This window comes from Kogia breviceps, chromosome 1 (assembly GCF_026419965.1).
Source record: "Kogia breviceps isolate mKogBre1 chromosome 1, mKogBre1 haplotype 1, whole genome shotgun sequence".
NCBI classification, from domain to species: domain Eukaryota; kingdom Metazoa; phylum Chordata; class Mammalia; order Artiodactyla; family Physeteridae; genus Kogia; species Kogia breviceps.
This window is the reverse complement of record NC_081310.1, coordinates 190,954,755-190,980,196: the sequence shown is the minus strand read 5'-3', so window position 1 is coordinate 190,980,196 and position 25,442 is coordinate 190,954,755. Positions and strand designations below refer to the sequence as shown.

Below are 25,442 nucleotides of genomic sequence, written 5' to 3'. Positions count from 1 at the left end.
CAGGCCTTGACTCCCCCCTCCTTCCCTTGTTCCAGAACTCCCGCTTGTGGCCTGACTCTGCAGTGAGGGGATGTGGGAGGAGGACGTCCAGGGGAAGGTGGCGGCTCTGTCGGCCCCAGCTCGCTTCGGAAAAGGGAAGACTGGGGGCAACTGGCTGGTTTGGTTTTGGTTTTGGCTTTTAGTCGTTCTTTATTTTAATTTTTTTATCACGCAAGTTCACGTAGCAGAAACACTGGTAGTTCCAGCGGGATTCATGGGTTCAAGTCTTATTCACTCTCTGTCTCAGCTCTCGTTTCTCCCCTTGCGAGGGCCAGATGGCTACCAGCATGGAAGCTACACCTTGTCCTTCCAGCAAACCCGGCAGCGGGAGGGCCCTGCAGGAGAGGCTGGGACTCCTCCACCAGTATTTCCTGAACAGTGGAGAATCAAGTCTTACTGGTCCTAGCGGGGCCAAGGCCCAACCCATTGGCAAATAGGAAGATCTGATTGGCCGGACCTGGCCACGCCCAGTCTTAGAGCCAGGAGAAGGGGACTCGGCGTACATGCACCCATCCAGGTAACCCTGGGCAGCCTGGCTCCCCCAGCCCAGCGTGGTCCTTCCTGTGGGCCTCCAGTGACCCTCACTGGGAGTGACCAGTGCAACAGGCTCTGGATCACTATTCCAAGGGTCCCTGTAGAGAATTCTGAAAGAACAATAAGCATCCCTCTGGTTACCCGTTTGGGACTTTCCTACTTGGTACTGGAGTTTTGTAAAGAGAGGGCATACCTGCGGGATGCCTGTCGCTGGCTGGTTTCTCTGAGATGCCTGTTGCCGCGTCCCCACACACCTGGACTACTGCCTGGCCTGTTGTGGGTGTGCAGTGAATGTTTGTGGAATCAGTGACCGGAGGGGGACAGCGAGCCTTGCTCCTGCCCCTCGGGGCCCACCCTCACTGGACAGCACCATCCATCCATCCCTGCCCAGCTTGTCGGGACCGCTCAGGAAATAGCAGCTATTTTATCATCATTATAGTTATTGGTAGTGGTGGTAGTTGTTACTCTTGTAATTGCATGGCTGTTGTTCTTGTTGAGCCTAGCAGTTTTTCCCAGCTCAGGGAACAATCTTGACCCTTGATCACCGTCGCCTGCTCCGGCTACCTTTGCTTCGGCGACAACCTTCTGTGCCAAAACGCACGGAGTTACGATTGCTCAGCTGATCTTCAGATCTAAATAAACACCCTGCAAGGTAGATTAAGGGCCAGACCTTGCATATATTTAATAAACTCCTGGGCTGTCCAGGCCCCTTGTGGGGCAGAGATGATGTGGCGTAGCTCCTGGCCTGAGGGGGACAAGGGACATGACCGGAACACCCACAGATGCCCTGGAGACCGTGACACCCCCTGTGGGGCTTCCGGGTGCATGATCCGGGTTCGAATCTGGACAGAGCCTGTCATCTCTGACTGTTCCCCACCCTCGACCCCCTTCCCTCCTCTTACAGTGGGGATGAGGGAGCAGCCAGAGAGAGCTTTGATGATTCGGGCTACAAAGATGATGTGTGAGAGTGTCCAGCTCGGTGCTCGGGCCCAGGAAGGGCTCTGAGTTATGGGTGTTGGGTCACAACCCCTAACACTGTGCTGTGGCAGCTCAGAGAGGGGCAGAGTCCTTGCACGTGAGATGGGGCTTCAGGCAGCCCCATGAGCCCCCGGTTCCAGGGGCTGAGCGAGGCCAGGAGAGGTGCAGGGTCAGTACTCAGCCTGGACCCTTAGCTCGAAGCAGGTTACTTAAGACACTGACTTGACACTTTGTCACTGAGTGGTCCTGGACACAGCCGTTCCGTCTCTGTCATCAGCAAATCTCTGATTCTGATATTAGACAAAGGACTGCCATGTTCATGGAAGCAGTGTGTAGATGTTTAAAAACTCATTCTTTGGGCTTCCCTGGTGGCGCAGTGGTTGAGAGTCCGCCTGCCGATGCAGGGGACGCGGGTTCGTGCCCCGGTCCGGGAAGATCCCACGTGCCGCGGAGCGGCTGGGCCCGTGAGCCATGGCCGCTGAGCCTGAGCATCTGGAGCCTGTGCTCTGCAGCGGGAGAGGCCACAACAGTGAGAGGCCCGCGTACCGCAAAAAAAAAAAAAAAAAAAAAAAAAAAAAAAAAAAACTCATTCTTTAAGGCATGGCTTGGGGACAGGTGAGAGGCAGGATTTTAGGGGGACTCCGGACTCAGACTATCTGGTTCACAGCCTCATTCTGCTACTTATTAACGTGAGGCTTTGGGCAAGTCACGTAACCTCTCTGGGCATCTGTAACCCAGGGATGGTGGCAGCGTGTTTGTAAAGATTAAATGAGATAATCCAGGCTCAGAGTAAGCATTCAATGCATGTTAGCTGTTCTTATCATGACTGAAAGATGCAGGTTTCTGAAAACAAAAGGCCCCCTTGTAAAATATGTAATCCTCCCCGCCAGTTGTAACGACACACCTTGTCTATATCCAGGTGCTCCTGATAGCTGAGTGGGGATGCTTTTCCTGGCAGACAGTCACTGAAATGCCAGTGACCCCCTGGTGTACAGGAGTGTGCCTGGGGGCCCTTAAGGTATGCTGAATAGTGAAATTATGAATGACTAATGACCCTCCCCTCCCAAAAGATGTTCACATCCTAATCCCAGACCCTGTGAATATGTTACTTTATATGGTTAAAGGGCCTCTGCAGATTCACATTATCCAGATGGGCATGATGTAGTCACAAGAATCCTTGTAAGTGGGAAGCAGGAGGGTCAGAGTCGGAGAAGGAAATGTGACAACGGAAGCGGAGGTTGGAAGATGGAGAGGAGGGGCCGGGAGCCGAGGAATGCAGGCGGCCTCTAGAAGCCGAAGCAGGGGAGGAAACGGATTCTCTCCTAAACCCTCCAGAAGCAACGCAGCCCTGCTGATACCTTGATTTTTGACATCTGACCTCCAGAACTGTAAGAGAATGAATTTGTGTTGCTTTAAGCAACACAAATTTGTGGTAATTTCTTGCAGCATTACAGCAGCAACAGGAAACTAACAGCCCTTCTTGGCGGGGGCGGGGGGTAGCCATAGGTGTTTATCAGATTTTCACCTGTGTTGACGGTCAGATGATGAGCAGTCACTGGTCGCCAGCATCTCACCTGGCCCTGGGAGCCCTGCTGGGTGTTGCTGCAGCCACTTTCCCCACCTTCTCGGGCCTCCGTGTTCTCACAGAGCCCGTCTGAAATGCAGATGCATGTTTCACCACTAATTTCTTCTCTGGAAAGTCCTCTGAAAACAGCTGTCCTGTCACCCTGGGGCTTCGTCAATCAGGGCCATGACAGGTGCCCATGGAGGGTGCCTCCCCTGGTCCTCAGTCACTGCTGACACCAGCTCTGGGCCTGTCTCCAAGCTGCCGCTGCCCGTCTGGACGGGGAAACGGGCTGCGGTTCCAGCAGCGGGGGCAGTAGAGGCACCTCGTAGCAGCTGCCGGAGGCCACAACCTGGCACGTCACTTGGGTTTATCATTCACTCACCCAAAATAGCAACAGCTCCTCGGCAGAGCCCTCCAGCCTCTCACCTTCCCAGGTTTCCCACACACATGGTGGCGGCAGCGAGCAGTCTCCAGTTCTGGGCCAGACCTGGCCCCGGTTACATCACTGGATCCTCAGAAGCAGCGTCTCCCTTTTACAAATGTGGAAACTGAGGCTTGCGGAGGTGAAATGCATTGCCAGGGATGGGTGTCCCGAATTGAACAAAGGTCCAACGGACTCTGTATTTTTCATGACACCACTAGTCAGCTACTCATTCTTTTATTTAATTTTTAAAAATTTTTATTTATTTTTTATTTATTTTTAAAATTTTGGGGGCTGCGTCGGGTCTTTGTTGTGGCATGCAAGACCTTCATTGTGGCATGAGGGCTTCTCCCTGAGTTGTGGTGCAAGGGCTCCAGGGTGTGTGGGCTCTGTAGTTGTGGTGTGCGAGCTCCAGAGCACGTGGGCTCTGTAGTTTGCAGCATGTGGGCTCTCTAGTTGTGGTGCATGGGCTTTGTTGACCTGCGGCATGTGGGATCTTAGTTCCTGACCAGGGATCGAACCTGCATCCCGTGCACTGGAAAGCGGATTCTTTACCACTGGACCACCAGGGAAGTCTCCTACTCTTTCTTTTATTAAACTCCATGATACCACTATGTCATGCTTTTTTTTTTTTTTTTTTTTTAGTTTTTTTTTTTTTTTTTTCTTGGCCTCACCGCGTGGCTTGCAGGATCTTTGTTCTTCAACCAGGGATCGAATCCAGGCCCACGGCAGGGAAAGTGCCGAGTCCTAACCACTGGATCCCCGGGGAATTCCCCGTCATGCTTTGCATTCACTCAGTGAACATTTATTCAGCTGCTCCTGCATGGACCAGGCCCGTTCCAGGACTGAGAGAAGCACACAAAGCAGACAGAAATTCCCACCCTCGAGAGCTAACATTTCAGAACAGCTCTGTCCAATAGAAATAGAATGTGAGCCCCACATGTAATTTTAAATTTAACTTTTAAATGGGAACCATATTTTTTTCAAAGGTACAAAGAAACAGGCTAAGTTAATTTTAATAATATATTTTATTTAACTCAGTATATCTGAAATAGGTCATTTCGGCATGGAATTCATTTAAAATGTTAATGAGGTATTCTTATTCTTTCGAAGTCTTTGAAATCTGGTGCATATCTTACACTTCTACAGCACATCTCACTGCAGACCAGCCGCATTTGAAGAGCTCCTTTGCCACCCGTGGCTAGTGGCCACTGTATTGGACAGTGTGCAGCCCTTGCATACAGCAAACTCCTGCTGGCCATCCCAACAGCCACCTGGGTGTGACTGGTGTCACTCGCACCACCCAGTGGAGCTGAGCAGCCATCAGTCCATTCCTACCACAATCAGCTTGGTATTACACCGGCCACACTCAGCTCTGTGGCTTCTCACGGCTGGGTTGTTGTGGAATTGGGGAACCAGCATTTCTTTGTGGGGTGGCAGGCAGAGGTTCTGGGTCTCAGCTCAGGAGGTTGGGTGAATCCAGCCCTTACTTTGTGCCACATCATCATCTGTGGCCCTTGCTGTGCCACTCTCTTGTTTTATTATTGTTGTTATTATTTCGTTTTCTTTTTTCTCCCCTCCCCCATTCCATTTTATCTTTCCTCCCTGAGGCAACCATCCCAGGGGCATACAATGCCCTGATTGGCCAGACCTGGGGCATATGCCCACCCGTGGAGTCAGAGTTTGGGTCAGACACCTGGGCTGAGAGTGGAGAGACCCTGGCAAAGGAAAATTAGAGTGCTGTTGCACTAGGATTAGGAGTGGTCACTGGGCAGGAACAACGGCATCCTCTGAACTTCTCTAGGGTGCTTGAGACTAACTGCTGCCCCTCCTTGTTTGACACCTCCTCCTGGAACTTCTGGACCCTGTACCTTCTGGGGACCTTTTCCTCTGCCTGAGGCGCCCTTCTTGGCTTCTTTGCCCAGGCTCCCCTCTTTCCCCACCTCTGGCTCTGGCTGTCTCAGAAAGACCATACTGAGTCTTACAAATAAATTCACTGTTACTATTCACCAGGTCTGGGCTGGTTTAGGTGGTAAAAAGCCCTAAGTAACTGTAAATTCAATAAAATAAATCTTTGTTTTTCTCCCATGTAAACAGAGTCCAGAGGTCAGCAGTCCAGGGCTGGGAGACTAGCTCTGTGATTACCAAGAACCCATACCCCTTCTGTCTTGTTGCTTTGCCATCGTCTACCTCATGTTCCAGCATAGCTGCTGAGATCCAGCCATCATATCTGCATTACAACCAGTAGGAAAGGAGTCGGGGCGGGGGGGCGAAGACATGTCCCTTCCATTTAAGAAACCTTCCTGAATGACCCTCTCCCCTGATACTCACTTCTGTTTATATCCCGTCGGCCAGAATTTAGTCATATGGCACGGCCAGCTGCCCGAGAAGCTGGATAAGCCACGGGAAACTGAAAATCAGAAGTTTTCTTAACAGTGGAGGAAGGGAAGAGTGGATATTGGGAACCACACGCAGGCAAAACAAAACCATCCTACTGAGTGTCAGGCTAGTGAGTTGTTACCTTCTCTCAGGAGGTGACCTGTGCTTGGAGGTGAGCTGTGCCCTACAGGTGACATCTCACCTTAGCCAGCTGTGTCTGACACATCCCTGAAAAGGTCACCCCTTTCCCAGCACTTAGCCGGGTCCTGGTTGGCACTTACAGATCAGATGGCAGAGAGGAAAGGCAGCCGAGCTGTGCTCTCTGAAGCCCCTGAGAAATCGTTTTGTGTCGCAGCAGTTTCGTCGGGGCTTATCTGTGGATGAAGAGGCCACTGCAGTATCACCTGTTGGTTGCAGAGAAAGCAGAATGAGTCTTTTTCAGTTCCTAGGAGACTTTAAAAGCTGGGGGAGTGAGTGGGTGGTGGTGAGTGGGGGCCAGTAACAGGCTGGGGGAATCCAAATGCCATCCTTCCCTTGCTGCACCGTGTCTTGGCACTTCCTGTATACCCAGCACTGTACACTTAATGTGGATAAAACATTCACTCCTCAGCCCTGTGAGGTCGATTCTGTCTGTTCTAATCACCTCTGGACAGAGAGGGATTTAACCCCAACCCTTGCATTGACTGTGCCTTGACCTCTCTGTAAAGTGAGGGTTACAGCAGCACTTCCCTCGCAGGCTGCTGGGAGCAACAAGGGAGAAGACGTTGGAAAGCATGGACTATGCCATGGAGGTAGTTAGCTCTCAGCCAGGGGTAGTTCTTGTTTTATCTCCCAGTGTGAAAGAGGTCCCAAGCCCCCTAAAGCAAGCCCCCCTTCCTCAGCTGTTTTTCTCCTCCTCTCCTGCAGGCTGCCCCATTTTAACCTCGATTCTGGTTTTATGATTAAACATCAGTGTCAATTATTTACAAGTGTGGCCAGATGAGTATCAGGGTTACAGGGGACTGAGTAACTCACACGGGGGAAGCTGGTTCTTATGGAGGGGAAATGAGAGGAAGGAAGACAAGGAATTCTACCCCCTGACCACAGAGGCTGAGGTCGGCCTAGGGAGGGCTTCCAGCAGCCAGGGCGTGGGGAGGGGGCTCTCCATCGGAGTGTGGGGATTGGGACGGGAGGCAGTGGGTGGTGGGACATGCTAGCTCTGGAATCAGACATATCCAGTTTGAACCTTTGCTGTACCATTCGCTGTGTGACTTTGAGTAGGTACCTTAACTTCTCTGAACTTCAGTTTCCTCATCTGCGAAACGGGGATCATTATAGAAACTTCCTCATTAGGGTTTTGGGGAAATTTAAACAGGATAGTAAAGAGTAAATCAAACTATAATTATATTAAATAAATAGTAATAATAACTCATTAATGAATATTTATATGAAATGTACTAAATTTCATAAATAATAAACAGAATTATTAATAATAGTTTTAAAATGCGTGGAAAGCACCCAGCACAGTGCCTGGCACTTGGTGAGTGCTTAGGAAATGTTTGTGGGTGTTGCTACAATTCCAAAATGTAACCGTTGGAAAAAGAATTGAGTGTGACAAGTGACTTCCTAGCAGAGGCCAGGGAGCTGGAGAAAGCAGCTCTGGCTAAAATGCTTCAAGTAGGAACTGCAGGTGGAAAGTGGAGAAGAGGGGGTGGGGAGAGTGTTGGACAGCTCAGCTATATTCCCAAAGGGCTCTTGGCAGAAGGTTTGGGAACCACTTCTGTGGAGGCAGCAGCGTTTGCTGTGGCTAAAAAAGAAAATGTCCAGATATGGGCAGGATAAACTTTCTCAGGCTGTGTCCTAGTCTCCAGAATCAGGGCCAGTCTGATGAAGGCCTGGGAACGGAGAGGGCTTTGCTTCTGCAAAGTCTGTCTCTCCTCTACACACCTCTGGTTTTGGTTTAAAGCCCCTCATATAAAGACCACATGAAATAGACATCCGCCTTGTTTTGTCCCCAGGGTGTAGGAGCTGTCGCTTTGAGCCACTAGAAGAGCCTGCTGATACGGGCCGAGAGTGCTAGCCTTTATCACAGTGATTATCCCAGCAGAGTTAGAACAGGTGCAGACTTGGCTCGAGAGGGAAATCTCGGATTAACCTGTAAACCAGGTCAAGGAACGCTGGGTTGCCCAGCTTCCCTCCTACCTGGTCCCACAAGGAATGGGTGCAAAATTCACCAGGAGGTTGGTTTTATCAAGACTAAGGAACTGTGCCTGATTAAACCAACTGTTGGGTAACCAAACAGTCCCAGTGTTGGCAGGTGCCCATAGAAAGGTATAAACACGAATGCTGCCAGTGTTCATCTCCTGTGGCTACTATAAGGAGTTACCCCGAACGTGGGGTCTGAAAACAGCACAGGTTTATTCTCTTGCAGTCAGTTTCGTGGGCTGAAGTCACAGTGTCCGAGGGGCTGGCTCCTTCTGGAGCCTCTAGGGGAGAACCCGAGTGCTTGCCTTTCCCAGCTCTCGAGGCCGCCTGCTCTCCTTGGCTCGCGGGACCTGCCCTCTCATCACGCCAGCCTCTTCCTGCCATCATCACATTTCCTACTTCCTCCTTTGACTTTCTGCCTCCCCCTTATAAGGACACTTGTAATTAAATTGGATCCACCTGGATAATCCCAGCTAATCTCCTCAAGATCCTTGAGGCAATCACATCTGGAAAGTCCCTGGTGCCGTATAAAGTAACAGTCACAAATTCTGGGGATGAAGATCTGCATATCTTTGCGGGCTATTATTCAGCCTCCCACATGCCTTTTCCCCAATTCTGAGAAACACAGGGTGGTGAGTCGCAAATAGCCCTGAAGCGGACCCCGGATTCTTCTCTGTCCCCAACTTAAATGGCCTTGAAGTAGCGACCCACCCGTTCTGGGCCTCCTTAAATGTGGATGGCCTCTCACCTGCCTCCACAGGGGTGTAGATGACAGCTGACGTGTCGTTAGAGCAGTTGTTCTCTGCCTGGCACTGGGAGGAGGCCCTTAATGCCTTCACTTGTTGATATGTATCATCTTTACTGTCCCTGGAAACTGCCAGGCAGGCTCCTGCCTCAGAGCCTTCGTCCTGTGGGTCCCTCTGTGGGACGCACCCTTGTCCCAGATCTCCCACGTGCTTCCTTGGAGCCCTCACCTCCTTCCAGTCTTTGCTCAGATATCCCTTCCCCAGTGACTGTGTTCCCTGACCACCCGATTTTATTTTTATTGTTTTTTATGTTTTGGCCACCCACGCAGCAGGCGGGATCTCAGTTCCCCGACCAGGGATCGAACCCACGCCTCCCTGCAGTGGAAGCGCACAGTCCTAACCACTGGCCCGCCAGAGGAGTCCCCCTGACCGCCAGATTTTAAATTGGCACCGCCAGCTCTCCCTCCTGCCCAGCCCAGCATCACAGCTTTCCTCCAGCTTGGAACACCAGCCAACATTCTATAGCAGCCTTTTCTCTGCTAGGCTGGTGGTCTGTGGGCTCTACGAGACAAAACTTCTGTCTGTTTTATTCATTCCTCCGTCCCCCAGCACTTGAACGGGCCCTGGCACGTGGTAGGTGCTCGGGGAATCATTTGTTGAGCGCATGAATAAGTACCTGTAACTCAAATCTTGGAGCTCGTAACGCATAACAGCCCAGTGAGGTAGATCCCAGTATCATTTCCTGCTTACAGATGAGGTGACAGGCTGAGAGAGGTAACAGTTCACCCTTCTGGGTAACAATTAAGTAGCAGAGCTGAGATACGGACGCAGCCTCTGGTCCGGAGCCCACCACATGGTGAGTGGGGTTGACCCTTGAAGTCAACCTCCGTAGTCCCCGAGTTTAGAAGTTCTCCCCTCTGCCCTTCTGTACTTTGTGCTGCAAAACGCCTCTTGAGAAGGAGAAACCAAACGAATCAAGCGGGTGTCCAAAACGGCCCGCCGCACGAGAACAAATGGTGTGTGCAGACGGTGCCCAGGTCCACACGGGCCTGGCCGGCGGCCGGCGCCCTGACCGGGGGCAGCGAGGGGAGATGTGCTCTGCGCTCCAGTCTCTCCCCACCAGGTCCCCGGTCCTCCCGCCTCCCCAGACTCGGAGCTGAGCCTCAGGCGTCTGTGCTCCTGGTCACAGGTCGGCCGCGACATCTCGCTTAACTTCATCCTTGTGCCCAGAGTGTAGCCTCAGTGGCGGGGCCGTGGAGCCTGCCCTCAGTAACAGCGATGCTGCCCTGCCTTGATTTGAGTTAATCAAGCTTGGCTGAAAGGCTGGTTTTTTGTTGTTCCGAGGATGAGGAAGTTCTGAGCGGGGAGACTGTGCTCGGGGCCGCCGCCACTAAGCTGTGACACCTGGGCAAGTTTCTCAACCTCTCTGTGCCTCAGTGCAGTAAGTGATAACATGGACAAAGATGGGGACCTCCTCATGTGGTTGTTGGGCAGAAAAAATGAGCTGCCCCGTGCAGAGCACCTAGCGTGAGCCCGGCACACAGTCAGTGTCCAGGAAGCAGGAGCAGATATTTCACAGCCGCTGACGGTGGACTGGGGCTGGGATCTGGGCGGCCGGGTCGGGTGGTCAGAGCCTGTACTCGGCCCAGCTTACCAGAGCGGGAGGCCATTGGTGGCTCATCCCTAGAGCCTGGAGAAGGATCAAGGTGTCAGACTCGCTTTGATGGTGACAGGAGCTCTCAGACTCCATCCTGGCAGGGAACACACGGAGATGTCACATTTCCCGAGAAATACTGAGTGTGGCTGGAGCCCTCGAGATTGGGTGCCCAGCGCCAGCCCTGTAAGTAGGGTCACACGCCAGCCACTTGCTTAGAGAAAGATACCATGTCAAGCTCCCGAAGAAAAGATACCTGGTTTGTTAACTAACTTGCTCTTTCTGTTTAGGGCTCCCGGAGTCTTCAGACTCGAATTTGCCTTCCTCAATTTGCTTCCTTAATTTCATCAACACTTAATGGATTAGCAAGGAGATTGGAGACGTCAGGTCTTATAAAATTCACTGATGTCTTATACTGCAGAGGGGAAGCTGGCTCTTTTCTCTGCAAGAAGTGGTGCATCCTGGGAGGTATCTGCTCTCCCATCTCTGTGTACTTTCCCAGGCTGAACCCTTCCCACGGGACACCTTATCTCCTCCTGCCCCCAGACTCCGCCCAAGGAAAGGTTACAGGTGCCTCTAGGTCCTACAAAGCTGCTGCTTTAATCCTCCTTCCTGCCCCCTTCAAAGTGAATTGGTAGCTCTCTCTGTAGGCTCATTTTATGTACCCCGTTTTAGTGCTTAGGGGTGCAAAGCATGGGCTTTAGAATCAGACATACCTTACCCCTGCCTGGCTGTGTGACCTTGGACCAGTTACTTTGCCTCTCTGAACCTCATTGTCCTAGGTAGAACTAATAACTATTAAATGATTATGCATGGAAGGAGCTCAACAGAGGGCCTGGCACAGAGTCGGCATTCAACACACGTTCCCTCTCACCTGGTGTTGACTTCCCTTCTATAAGAAAGAATCACCTGTCTTCCTGCTGGACTGTAAAGGTAGTCTCACACATCTGTGTATCCCCCAAAGCCCCTGGCACACAGTAGGGACCCCGGAATTGTTGGAAACAAATTCTTTAAAAAGTCATTTTAAAAGAAATGCACATACGTTACCCCTCATGCTTTGGTGATGAAGTATCTCCAGGGGTGAACTGTGCGTTGCCCATTTCTGGCCTGCGTGCCCCACCCAGGGAGTGGCCCACAGGGACTTGGCCTTGCGGGGGGGCTGGTGTGGTGCAAGGGAAAGGAGGTGGGCTTCCAAGTCAGCTAGATTTGATCGTGAAACTTGAATCTGCAGCTTACAGCTGTGTGACCCAGGGCAAATTACTTAACCTCTGGGAGACTCAGATATAGTGGGGCTAATCATCTCTGAAGGGTGTCTGTGAAGATTAGATGCCTTTAGAAAGGGTGCCTGATTCCTTCTTCAACTGTTCCTATTATGATCATCGTTACTCTGCCTCTCAGATTACTTAATATCCTTTCTTTTTCTTTTTCCCATCAGCACTGTCTGGCTCAGGCAGCCCTCCTCTCTCCTCTACCTTTAGGACTCATTTGCACAGTGCCTTTCGTTTTTTCCCGAGTTCACAGTCTACAAGAACCTGTTCTAAAAGAATAGGAACCCGACACCCTTTGACCTTGGCTCCTGGGGAGGTAGCCTGAAACTCCCAGATGGGACAAGGGCAGCGGCAGCGGTGACTCAGAGCCTTTCCTCCCGCTCCCACCCCTTCGCTGTGGCATGGGACTGGAACTTGGTGACAAAAGTGATTGTGGGCTGAAACTTGGCCAAAGGGCCCCACTGAATTCTTCCTTTGTGATGGGAATGTAGCACAGCCTGGTTCCTGCGAATGGAGCTGGGGATCCCTTTCCCAATTATGCAGCTTGGCAGGAAGAGTTTGGGGCTCGGGGAGGATGGTCAAGGAGCCTCTTTGTCACGGGGGCCGGCTGTGCTGCCAGACACCTCCGACTGCCGAGATCTCCTCCCCCTAAAGCTGCCCGGGCTGGACGCTTCTGGAACTGTGCCTTCGGGGGCCACAGGGCAGAGCTCAAAGGCCACGTGAGGGTCTAGATCAGAGCCCAGGTTTCTAAACTGCGTCCCAGAGAATTGCTGGGATTCAGCGAGAAGCGGGGCAAGGGAAGCCTTGCCCATCAGCATTTGGAACCCTGTGCTGTTTCAGCCAGAGCAGTGCTGTTTTCTGCCGTTTGATTTTATTTAAATCATTGACTTCATATTGTCTCTCTGTCTATACAGAGACACTCTAATCCAAGTGTGGACTGGTGATAATGACCACCCCCAACACCCCGCCCCCGCCAGCTCAGCCGGGTGAGCACGCAGATGTCAGAGCTGTGATTACTCCCCCCCCCCCCCCCAGGCACAGCCCCTCCCCTGTCCCCAGGGAGATCCCTGGCTCTGGCTTTACTTGGTCAAAGATGTACGGGAATAAAGACAGCAGCTGCCCAGGTTGGAGGAACAAAGCTCTGGGTGCTTACCTACGTGCTGGGAAGACCAGGGACCAGCTGAAACCTCAAACCCCACCAGGGAATATTGATAGAGTCACCATCTCGGGTCAGAATGGAAGTCACATTTAACCTGGGTGCCTTTCCCATGTTGCTGGCAAATCATCTGCATACAGACACAAGATTTGGGTATCCTGAAAATTAGCTCTATCTAATCCTCTCCTCCTCGGTGCCAACCTTGGACTAGGCATTTCCCCTAATTGATATGGGACATCAGTTAAACTTTTTAACTCGCTAGATAGTCATTCGTTCATTCTACAAATAGTTATTAAGCACCTGGTATGGTCTTGGCACACTCTGCTGGGTACTGGGCATACAGAGGTGAACAAGGCAGACGAGAACTTACTTTCAGGGAGTTTACACTCCAGTGGGGGAGACAAGGAAGTAACAGGAAAGCAAAACGAGACGATCATAGACTGAGTTAATGTCATCCATCCATGAGAAGGAATGTCATAGGGACCGAAGCATGGGGCTTGAGAGTAGCTGGGTGAGGGAGGGGACATTATTTATAGTGTGGTCAAGGAAATCCTTGCTGAGGACGTGGCATTTGAGCTGAGAGACAGAAGTAGTAAAGAAGTGGACAAGCGAAAGAGACAGGTGGAAGAGTTTCAGGTATCAGGAACAGTAAGTGCAAAGGCCCTGGGGCAGGATAGGCTTAGTGTGACTCGAAACAGACAGGAAGCCACAGAGGGTTGGTGAGCCAAGAGATAAGATATGAGAGAGGCAGGAGCCCAGTCTAGTCTGGTGGGATTTGAAGGCCACAGCAGAGGAGTTCAGATTTTATGCTAAGAGTTATGGAAAGACATTGACGGACTTTCAGAATCTCCTATTGCAAAATATTCCAGCCAGTCAAAAGAGTATATATAAGATATATGTGATGTTTAAGAAATGATTTAATACACATCCTTGTACCCTTCACTATTCCTCCCCAACACCATTTCTCACTCCTCCAGGGAGATAACTGTTATCCTAAATTTTAGTTTATAATTTTGCCTTTCTTCCTAATAATTACAAAGATAAAGCAATACATTGCCTGGTTTTGAACTTCATATAAATATTATAGAATCATGCTGTGTGTGTTCTTCTGCAATTTGCTTTCCTGTTCAACCTCACATGTGTCAGGATGGGCCACGCTGGTGCATGTAGCTGCAGTTTATTCATTTTCTCTGCTGCGTAGTACTCCGCTGGACTATAACTGCATAGTCAGCTGCTGTCGTGGTTTATCCTTTCTCCTGGGACGTGAGAAATTTTCAATTTTTTTTTCAATTTTCTAATGTTGAATCAACTCTACATTCTTGGAGTAAACCTTTTTTAAAAATGTTGGATTCCATTAGCTGATATTTTGTTTAGGATTTTTGTTTCTGTGCTAGCAGATCAAATTGACCTGTCATTTTCCTCTCCTGCCTTGTCGCTTTTGGGGTCAAGATTACAGATTCCTCATAAAAGGACCTGGGGAGTGTTTCTCCTCCTTTTACTCTCAGGAGCACTTGTGTAAGATGGAGAAAACCGTGGAAAGATTTTGTCAGTGTAGCTGCCATATCATCATCCTTCTGCAGCCCCACTCTTGGTACAGAATCTTGAATTTTTTTTGCATGTACCTTCCCTCCAAAAAGCAAACACGTGCCTCCCCCAGGAGTACCTCAAATTGACATGCTCACAGCCTACTTAGAAAGCTGCATTTCTGGTTTTTTACAGGTGGATCCTTAGCTCAAGATTTTAGCATGAAGAGTTGTTGCCAGGCCTGCCTGGAGGCTCCCTAGGTAACAACAGGTAGGTGCCTCTCTTAACTGGTTCACCGTTTTCTTGAAAACCCAGATACAGGATCACTCACTTATCCCTTAGGGCTGCCTTGAACCTGAGCCATGATGGATCCAACTCATGGGTGCAGAGGTGAGCCCGGCTGAGCTGGGACCCCAGGCTGTTCACCAAGGCTCCTCTGTTTTCGGGACATCTTGGAAACTATGTGGTCCAAATCCTCTAAGCACAAAATTAGCTTCTTTCCATTATTTTTGGAAGGGAAAGAACACCATGCTAAATATAACGTGGGTCAACAAGCCAGAAACAAGATAAACAGCTGCCAGCTGCACCTCGGGGAACTGGGTCTCCACACCCCAGTGAACCGTCGAGATCCTGGTCTCCAGAGGGAGGGTGGAAACGACGAACAGTTTTAAGCTACCATTGGACACATAACCCTGCCATGAACCCCCCCCCCAAAAAAAAAACACCTTTATTTCATTTTCTTATTTGAAAAGCAACACATTTCTGTGTTTTCCAATTCTTAGCCTCCCAGAAAGAAAGAGAAAATTTAAAAAATCATTCTAATCCCAGCACACAGAGAAGATAACTGTAAACATCATGGTTTGTATAATTTTGAGTGTTTTGAAATTTAATATAATTCATTCATTGGTGTCTCTCAACCTTTTCTTCCCCGACTATGGTTCCTTCCCCGAGGAGTCTTTTTAGACCTTCTTCCTTTTTTTTTTTTTTTTTTTTTTTTTGTGGTACGCGGGCCTCTCACTGTTGTGGCCTCTCCCGTTGCGGAGCACAGGCTCCGGACGCGCAGGCTCAGCGGCCATGGCTCACAGGCCCAGCGGCTCCGCGGCATGTGGGATCTTCCCGGACCAGGGCACGAACCCGTGTCCCCCGCATCGGCAGGCGGACTCTCAACCACTGCGCCACCAGGGAAGCCCAGACCTTCTTTTTGTAATGCTCTCCCAACCCCCGCCCCATGACATTTTAATGCCGCCAACATGCTGGGTATCTGGAGGACCACAAACTATTGTAACAGGTAAGATTATTTCGCACCATCCCCAAGAGCCAGTTGTTTCCCCCTTGTGGGTGATCTCACCCCATTGAGAATGCAGGCTTTAGATAATATTAAATAACAAACCTTTCTGTAAGAATTTACCGTGTGCTGGTCACATACTATTCTAGGTACTTTAGGTCCATTTACTTTTTTATTTATCGTAACTCCCCTATGAGGTGCGTCCTAGAGAGCTTTTACCTCCATCTTACAGTTGTGGAAACTGAGGCACAGAGAGGTTAAGTAACTTGTCCAAGGTCACTCAGCTGGGAAGGTGCAAAGTGAGGCTCAGAGTCCAGGCAGCCTCGTTCCAAAGCTCACACTTAACTACCGAGCTATGTTGCCTTGTGACAACACATTCTGATGGTAGAAAATTCAAAATACAGAAATAGAGTAAAAGTTACACTTCCCAAGCCCCCTCCATCCCCAGAAGCAATCTTTGGCACAAGTTTGGAATGTGCCCCTTTTCTGGGATTTTACATACATGTTTGCATACAGGAAAATATATTGTCTCTTTTTAATTTTAACATAAGTAGGGGATCGTTCAGCCCTTTCCCCTGTATATTCATATATACAGACCCATGTATGGAGTTTTATTAAAATTAGAATCACACTGAACATACTCTTGTTTGACTTTAAAATGTATCATTAGCTGCTTTGAGACCATAATTGAATAAGTGCATGTACCGTATTTTATTTAGCCAAATCCAGATTATTGGCTATTTAAGTAGTTTCTAGTTTCTCACTACTATAAAGCTATAGTATACTACTATAAAGCCTTGCCCTGTGCATAATTCTTAGAAGTGGGAATTAAATGGAGCCTAAGGGTATAAACATTTTTGGAACTTTTGATCCACGAATGCCAAAACTTGCCGTCCAGAAAAATTGTATGAAATTTCCCACCCGACACCCTCACCCACACTGAGTATTAGTGCCTGTTTTCTGTCATTGACAACTTAACAGGCCAAAAATGTGTTAATTCTGACATGTTCATCTCTGCCCGTGTCTCTCATCGGGGACCTGTTTTACTCACGTGACCACATAAGGCAAAGCTTGAATTGAGAATTAATGAGAAGAGGAAGCAGGGGGAGATAACATGGCCCCATCACTGGTTTAATAAACAGGCTGTCAGCCTCCTGGGAACGAAGCCTGCCTGTCCGGCCCTGAGCAGGTGCTCAGTAAATGGTTTCTTCATCTCTCCTGCTTCCAGCACGAGGCTCGGGCTACACCTCTCCACCACGGAGCCCTCCAAGTCTGGCCTTGTCTCCAATCCATTTGGCAGGACCGATGCATTCCTAGGGCTGCCAAACCCCTCCTCCTTCCCTTTGCTGGCTGTGAGTGATGTGAGAAACACACAGCCTTGTGTGTACCGTAGACTGTCCCCAGCTGGTCTCGCTGCAAATGTCTCCAGCAGGAGTGGACAGTTGCTTAACAAGATCTGGGCAAGGAAATCCCAGGATGAAGGGAAGAGGCGCCTACAGAGGCCAGAGCTGCCCCTCTCACCACCCGCGGCCCCAACCAGCCCTGGGGGAAAATCAGTAAGGATGGAGTCAGGGAGCTTCCCTGGTGGCGCAGTGGTTGGGAGTCCGCCTGCCGATGCAGGGAACATGGGTTCGCGCCCCGGTCCGGGAAGATCCCACATGCCGCGGAGCGGCTGGGCCCGTGAGCCACGGCCGCTGAGCCTGCGCGTCCGGAGCCTGTGCTCCGCAACGGGAGAGGCCGCAGCAGTGAGAGGCCCGTGTACCGCAAAAAAAAAAAAAAAAAAAAAAAAAGGATGGAGTCAGGGCTCCCTGTTCAGTGCTCTGTGTGCATACATGTGCATGGTCATATACCAGCACACATGCATGGGTGTGCATGTATGTACACACATGTGCCCAATGCATTCAGGGGCAGATGTAAATCCTATTATGTGAAGTGGGGCTTCTCTCACAGAGACTTTCCATGTGCCCTCCAGCCTGACTTAAGACACCCAGCTGCCCAGTGCCACAGTTCCTGTACTTTCTTCCCACTTTGTTATTCCCTGTAGACTGTTTTCTTGCTGACCTGGAAGCCCCCCTCTAATCCTTAACTTGCTCACCAGTGTTTCTCCAGCACCTAACACTGCTTAGCAGACGCACAAGAAATATTTGTTGAGTGGTATAAAAACAGAGAGAGAGAGGGAGCTGACTTCAAGCCGATAGAGGATGTTATCCCAATTATTTTTAGAGTATTTTTGAACAAAGTGGCCAGTTTCAGATGGAGCCCAGTGCTTGATGAGAAAATATCTCAGCAGCATCAGCTGTCACGTGGTCTGGTTAGCCGTCCTTTCGCAAGGAGCGGAAAGAATGCAGAATGGAAAACAGGACCATGCCCATCGAAACAGCTGTAAAGTTTTACTGTTCTGCAAAAGTTGCTTAGGCAGGAATGACGTATTTGAGGGGTCATTAGCCAGGAGCCTTGCCCGCTGGTCCCCCCGCCCCCTGAAAGTGTTCTACACTCAACTCTTCAAGTCACTGGCTTATCTGGCTCCCTCTCGCAGCCAGCAAATGGTTAGGGACTCCCAGGATGGCTGACCGCTGCCTTTAGCACAAGGTCTCTGAGCTGCTTCACGGGAGAGGGTTTCTCATCCAGCTGGGCACAGCAGCTAAGAAGAAGGATGTGCAGGCTTCTGCCCCTTTAAGAAAAGCAAAACTCCGTGGGGCTGAAAAGAAGTGTGTCTTGCAGGACAGCTTCATCTGGCCTCTGTTCATTTCATCTGTTTGATTCAGCAGACATTTGGCGGGGGGGGACCCTGTTATGTCCCAGGAGCAGAGTGAAAAAGATGTGGTCATGGAAGGAGAGAGGCTTGCCACGGTAGTTGCTGGTGGCTCGCAGGACACACACAAGGGCAGCTGAGCCCCGGCGATCAGAGCAGGGCAGAAACGCCGGAGGGGGTTTGCGAAGGAGGGCAAGGAAGGGAGAGGCAGCGCCAGGTTGAGCCGACCACAAGCATGATTCTAAGGAGCCTGGATTTTGTGCTGCAGGCGGCAGGGAGCCCCGGAGGGTGGTGAGGGTCCGCAGTCGGCCGTTGGACCGGGTCGTATCACTGACCGGTGCCGGCCAGCCGGGCGATTCTGTCGCAACCATTGATCACGGCTCGGGCGTGCCATCCTTCACTCTCCTCGCCATACCCGGTAAGAGGTGAGACTTTACTGCACCGCATTAAATCCCACAAAGTGTCTGAACGACCTGCAGCTCTGACCTTTCCGGCCTCTTGCAGGGAACGGTCTCGCGTTTCCTTTTCGGGTTGGGGTAGGCGGACCACAGAAGGAACAGGAGCGCGTAAGACCTCTGGAATGCGTCAGAGGCGAGCCCGGCAAGAGCCTGTGACTCAGTCCTGCTTCTCCCCACCTTCAGGAGCACAGCCGCTGTGTTCACCAGACCGCTTGGAATCAGAACTGATTTTCCTCTCTCCTCTCTCTGCTTGCCTTACAGACCCCCCCCCCCCACCAGCCGCGGCTGTCCACGCGGGATGCCTCACATTTGCTTGAAACCATCCCTTGAGAGTCTGGCTGCTCTTTTTTTTAGCGTGGCGCTAGGGATTTAGCGCAAGGCGTTTAAGGGGTTTTCGGTGCTGCTGGTGCTGCTGTTTTTTATTTATTTATTTTCCCTCTTTGAACCCGGGCCTCGCCCCGCTCCCGCTGGCATGATGGCCCAGTCCAAGGCCAACGGCTCGCACTACGCGCTGACTGCCATTGGCCTGGGGATGCTGGTCCTTGGGGTCATCATGGCCATGTGGAACCTGGTCCCCGGGTTCAGCGCTACCGAAAAGCCAACCGCTCAGGGGAACAAGACGGAGATAGGAAGCGGCATTCTCAAGAGCAAGACCTTCTCCGTAGCCTATGTGCTGGTCGGGGCCGGGGTGATGCTGCTGCTTCTCTCCATCTGCCTGAGTATCCGTGACAAGAGGAAGCAGCGGCGCGGTGAGGAGCTGGCGCACATCCAGCACCCGGGGGTCGAGCCTCAGGCCCACGAGGAAGACAGGTGAGGCCTGGCCTCCCGCCCCGGATGGGAGATGGACACGCACACCCACACGCGCAGGGCTCAACGATGGCGAGAACGTTTTAGTCGAGGAGGCTTTCTCCCGTTAACGCTTCTGTAAAACAGTTTATCATTTTACAACTAACTTTGTCCTTGGACCCCAAAGTTCCCCAAATAATGTGGCTCGAATGGATTACAGGTGTGTCAAGATTTTGACACCTCCAGGGGATCTGCATGGCTCCCGGGGTGGCCAGAGCCTGCACACTGGAAGCTTGTCCATTTACCCCAATGTCCTGTGTGTTGATGCTTTAAGTTGCAAAGGTTGGGATGCAGTGTTCTCTTTGCCCCAAGGTGCCACGAACAGATTTAAAAGGTCAGTGGTAAATTGGGGAACATAGGATAAAGGTTGATATCCCTGGTATAAAAAGAGCCCTTACAAATGAATATGAAAGAGGAACACATCAGTAGGGAAATGGCCAAAGGACACAAACAAGCATTTCATAGTTATTCACACTGTCGATGTTCAACCTCATTAGTCAGGAAATGCAAACAACCAAAAAAAGGCATCGTAATTCCTTGGCTTTCATATGGGCCCAGGTAGACCGCCCCCGGGGTTGGAGATTTGTAGGGAAGTAGGTTGCTCATCAAGAGTGTTGATTGACATAACCTTACTGAGGGGGTGTTCACAGGAAGAGGCCACATGAAAGACGTGTGCACCTATCAGTTCTCTTCCTAAGAGCTTGTCTCCGGGAGACAATCACACCAGTGCAAAGGGTTTTGTGCTCATATGTTTATCAGAGCATTGCTGAGAATAGCAAAGACAGGAGACGACCTAAATATCCATCAGTCGAGCTGAAGTATGACTTGCCCATTCAGTGGAGTTCTACACAGCCATCACCGATCTATATTTGCTAATGTGGGTCCGTATCCACCACATTGAGAAAAGGAGGTTATATATAACGCAGCATGTTAGGAAAGGTTTTCATCACATGAAATGTTGCAGCTCTGGAATCAGAGAAAGATCTGGCAAGGTATACAACAGAATGTTAACAGTGATTGTCTCTGGGTGGAACAATTTCGGATGTTTTTATCTTCTTCATTAGCTTTTTCTGTGTCATTTGAATTTTCAGTAAGAATATCTTTATAGTGGGACGGGAGTTGTTTTTATTTTGGAAAAATTAAACCGATTTTCTGAGGGTAAAAGATAATCAGGCATATTCTAGAAACCTTGGGAAATAGAGAAAAGAACAAAGAAGGAAATCCGTCACCCATCATTACCCACCCTGGCTATGAGCTCACGAGTTCATTCCTAAAGGAGATGAGAGGAAAGCCCAGGCAAACAGTGAGGTTTCTGATGTTGGCCATTATCCCCTATACAGGTTCAAGTGTAGGGTGCTGGAAAATGGCTATTGGCATTACTCCCTATAAATGTATAAAAACTGCCCTGACCTTTTGGTTTTCTCTTTCAACAGTCAAATGAGACTAAGGCTAAGGACCGGACCCTATCCTTTGAGTCTAATGGTGAACGTGGAAGACAAAATTACAGAATAATTTGAGATACATGTAAATTTTACATTCCAGATATCCCTTCTCTACCCAGGGACAACCACTTTGCTTCAAATTTGCAGCTGTTTCATGCATGTTTATGTTGTCTTTGGTCAAAGGATGCCCAGCTGGGCATCGGAATAGCCCACCCAGCATGCTATTAAGTGTGAGGCTGAAAGGCAAGGGAGGTTAACTCCCAGATGACACGGTGTAGTAGTTGAGAATGTGGCATTCATTTCCTGCCCTGCCACTTCTTAAAGGTATGACCAAGTCACTTAACCTCAATGTATCCACTTCCCCATCTGTATAATGGGTATACTAATAGAACCTAACCCATAGTGTCATTGGGAAGATGACATTGGTTCATATGTACTTGGGACAGGGCCTGGCTCATAGCCAACAGTTGAAGTGTTAGCTCTTATCAGCTCTTGGACACATTTGTTATTTACAAGGCTGGCCTACGTGGTCCCAGTGGCAACATGGGATTTGGAGTCCATCTGTTTGTGATTTGAAATGACCTGAGCGCAGGCTAACACTCCCGTGTCTGTGCTTGGTGTGTTGCAGCCAAGAGGAGGAGGAGGCCTCCTCAAGGTACTATGTCCCCAGCTATGAGGAAGTAATGAGCACAAACTACTCAGAAGTGAGGGAACCGGACCAGACCCCCAGGATGAGCATGTCTCTCCCCTCCTACGAGTCCTTGACGGGGCTGGATGAGACGAGACCCACCACAACCAGGGCTGACGTGGAGACCGGCCCGGGGAACCCCCCCGACAGGCAGAACTCCAAGTTGGCCAAACGCCTGAAGCCGCTGAAAGTTCGAAGGATAAAATCCGAAAAGCTTCACCTCAAAGACTTTAGGATCAACCTGCCAGACAAAAATGTGCCTCCTCCGTCCATCGAGCCTCTGACTCCCCCGCCACAGTATGATGAGGTCCAAGAGAAGGCCCCCAACTCCCGGCCCCCGGACTGACGACCCCTCCCGGGCGTGTTCCCTCCTGTCACTCAACCTCCACGCCAGCAGATCCCGGATGAAGCCACTCAGCCACCGTTGAGAAGGGGAGGGGCCGGGTGTGTACTTAGCAATTTGGACGGGGCCCGGGGGGGTGGGGGTGGGGGTGAGGGGTTCTGGGATTCAGGAGCGACTCTGCAGCCCCCAGGACCTCACATAGTAGGCGCGTCGGAAAGAGCTGCTGCTTCGGATCTCGTGATGCTGTGACCCCATCAAGGGACGGCGCCGGCATCTGCCCCCTGGTCCTTCCGCAACTCTGAACCGCCAGAGATGACACTCCTTGTTCCAATTAGGAAAGGATCCCTATCAACTGGTTTAGACTGCAGTTTTGTTTTGCTTCCACTAGGACTGTTTTGTTTCCAAAAGAAAACAAGTTATGCCTTCGCTTTTTCCCCCGGGATCCTGAACTGTGGGTAGGAAAGATGACCCGCTTTTATAGAAAGGACACGGGCCCGTTTCGTGAATTAAGCCGAATGAGAGGCTGGGTGATTACCGTGGGGTGAGACCCAGGTGGGGTTCTCAGAGCCCCTGATGCCGTCAGTTCTTTTGAGGGCCCAGAGCCTGAGGATGCATAAGATCCTAGTTTTAATTGGTAGACTTTGCTAGTCTCTCCTGTGTAATGGCAGAAAAAGGAAAGCCGTCTGGGATGCTCTGTTCCTTCTAAAATGCCTTGCAACTGAGCTTTTTGTAATAAAATATTTTATATGTCACACATTTGGTACTGAATTACATTAGCAGTTCTTCCAATACTGACTTGCTTAGGGAGAAATCTCACTGATGAGAATAATACTAGCTAACATATCCTGAACACTTAGTATACGCCAGGCGCTGTGCTAAGCACCTCACATATGTATCCCATTTTCAACTGTACCCAAGCCAGGTATTACTTCCTGTGGGTTAGTTCATGAAGAATCAGGTTAATTAAAGGGCCCCATGTCACACCGCTAGGACATGAGAGAGCTGGGATTTGAACCTAGGCCTCCGGGGCCTGAGTTCTTAAACACTCTAGCGTGCCACTCAGTGCAAAGGGCTTTTTCAGACTTTGAATGAGGACCTGTGCTTCCCAAGAGCTGAGACTGTCCCAGTCAACCCACACGCCCAACAGAAAGTTCTGGGTATCTAGACAGCAGCTCTCTGCCTGTCTAAACATCCTATGACAGCTCTTCTCCTGAGAACTGGCCCAGATGGGCTGTATGATCGCAGAGTGAGCGTGTCCTTGTGGAGAGGGCAGAATGCCTACCTGCGGAGCCCAAGAGAGAAAGAAATTCAGCAAACGAGAACATGCAGGGGACGGCAGACAGCTGAGGCTGGGCTGGAGAGGACCACGCACGTCTGGGGTCAGGGTCTTGACTGTGGAGTGGGAGTCTGGGAAGGCAAATCTGAGTCCAAAGTTCCCTTCCTGGGGCTTCCCTGGTGGTCCAGTGGTTAAGACCCTTCGCTTCCAATGCCGGGGGGGCTCGGGTTCAGTCCCCGGTCGGGGAAGTTCCACATGCCATGCGGCGCGGCCCAGAAAAAAAAAAAAAAAAGTTCCCTTCCTGGTCCTGGCAAGCGTGGAGCGGGCTGCTGGGGGTCTGTGTAGCTAGGAGGGTGGTTAGAAGAGCACATTCTCAGGCCCTGATGTTTCCTAAAAGCTCCTGTGGGAGAGAAGGAGAGGCAATTAGGAAGTCAAGCACCTTCTTATATCAGAATTGGCAACCGCGCCTAAATTCCAACCTTTCATTTCCTTATGTAAATCCATCTATAAAAAGGGAGCTGCAATACCGGAGCACCGGGTAACTGCTCGGTGGCCTGGGATACCCGGGGGCCTGGTCTGCTCCCAGCTCACCCCTGAGCCAGCCTGTGCCTCTCCATGTATCTCTGGGCTGGACTTGCTACTCATTGACTCCTTTTTTAAATACATTTTTAAACATTTATTTTATTTACTTAATTTATTTTTGACTGCGTTGGGTCTTCGTTGCTGCACGCAGACTTTCTCTAGCTGCGGCGAGCGGGGGCTACTCTTCGTTGCAGTGCACAGGCTTCTCATTGCAGTGGCTTCTCTTGCTGAGGAGCTCAGGCTCTGGGTGCGCGGGCTTCAGGGGTTGTGGCACGCGGGCTCAGTAGTCGTGGCTCACGGGCTCTAGAGCGCAGGCTCAGCAGTTGTGGCACACGGGCTTAGTTGCTCCACAGCATGTGGGATGTTCCCGGACCAGGGCTTGAACCCGTGTCCCCTGCATTGGCAGGCAGATTCTTAACCACCGAGCCACCAGGGAAGCCCCTCATTTACTCTTAATGCTTCCGCCTGATGAGGACAAACAGGAGGGAAAAAAGAAAGGGCAATAGCAAGGTTCCAAATGAGCTGAGAAATGACCTTCTAAAAGGGCTCTCGATCTGGCCTCTGGTAGATGTCTGCCGGGGTGTCTGCCCAGCCTAGACCTTCCTCAGGAGAGAAAGAAGTTTAGGGCTTGCAGTGGGCTGACTGGTGGTCCCAAAGATCTCAGTCTCTAATCCCTGGGACCTGAGAACGTTACCTTACAAGGTAACGTTTTGCGGATATGAGTAAGGATTTTGAGCTGAGACTCTCCTCACCCTAAATGCCATCTGTAAGTGTACTTATAAGTGAGAGACAGGAGGAGATTATATACAGAGAAGAGGCGGAGGCAGTGACCACAGAGGCAGGGCTAGAGTGATGCACCTACAAGGCAAGGGATGCCAGCAGCTTCTGTGGTTAGAGTCTTTTGAACCCCTTGGCTTTTCAGCTCCTAGGCTGTAAGATTTGAATCAGCAAATGCCCCAAGGAGAAAAGCTGCACCAAACGTCAAGCTTGCGTCTGTGTCTCCCTTCTCTCCAGAACTTGGCCCACGTGTCTTGGTGTCTCTCTAACATTCAGATGCCAGCGGACAGATGTTTTTCTTACTTTATCCAGGTTTTCTAAAATTTCTTTAGACTTCACCTGATCTTATGTTATTATGGAACTATCATCTCAATTACCCCCTAGGAAGAAAATTTACAATTTTTAGAGAAAAGGGAACCCTGGTACACCGTTGGTAGGAATGTAAACTGGTGCAGCCACTGTGGAAAACAGTATGGAGGGTTCTCAAAAAACTAAAAATAGAACTACCATATGACCTCGCAACTCCACTCCTGGGTATAAATC

General features: G+C 50.4%; 1 protein-coding gene across 2 annotated transcripts in view; it reads left to right on the top strand.

The window, feature by feature from the left end:
* Positions 1–23,016, top strand: part of TMEM51 (transmembrane protein 51) — a 50,092-nt gene extending 27,076 nt beyond the window's left edge. For both annotated transcript variants that reach the window (XM_067017021.1, XM_059045440.2), the window contains exons 2-4: positions 14,646–14,720; positions 19,207–19,755; positions 21,862–23,016. In XM_067017021.1, the coding sequence (XP_066873122.1) occupies positions 19,418–19,755; positions 21,862–22,267 (744 nt within the window). In that variant the 5' untranslated portion in view covers positions 14,646–14,720; positions 19,207–19,417 and the 3' untranslated portion in view covers positions 22,268–23,016. The remainder of the gene's footprint in view (positions 1–14,645; positions 14,721–19,206; positions 19,756–21,861) is intronic.
* The last annotated feature ends 2,426 nt before the right edge of the window (positions 23,017–25,442 follow it).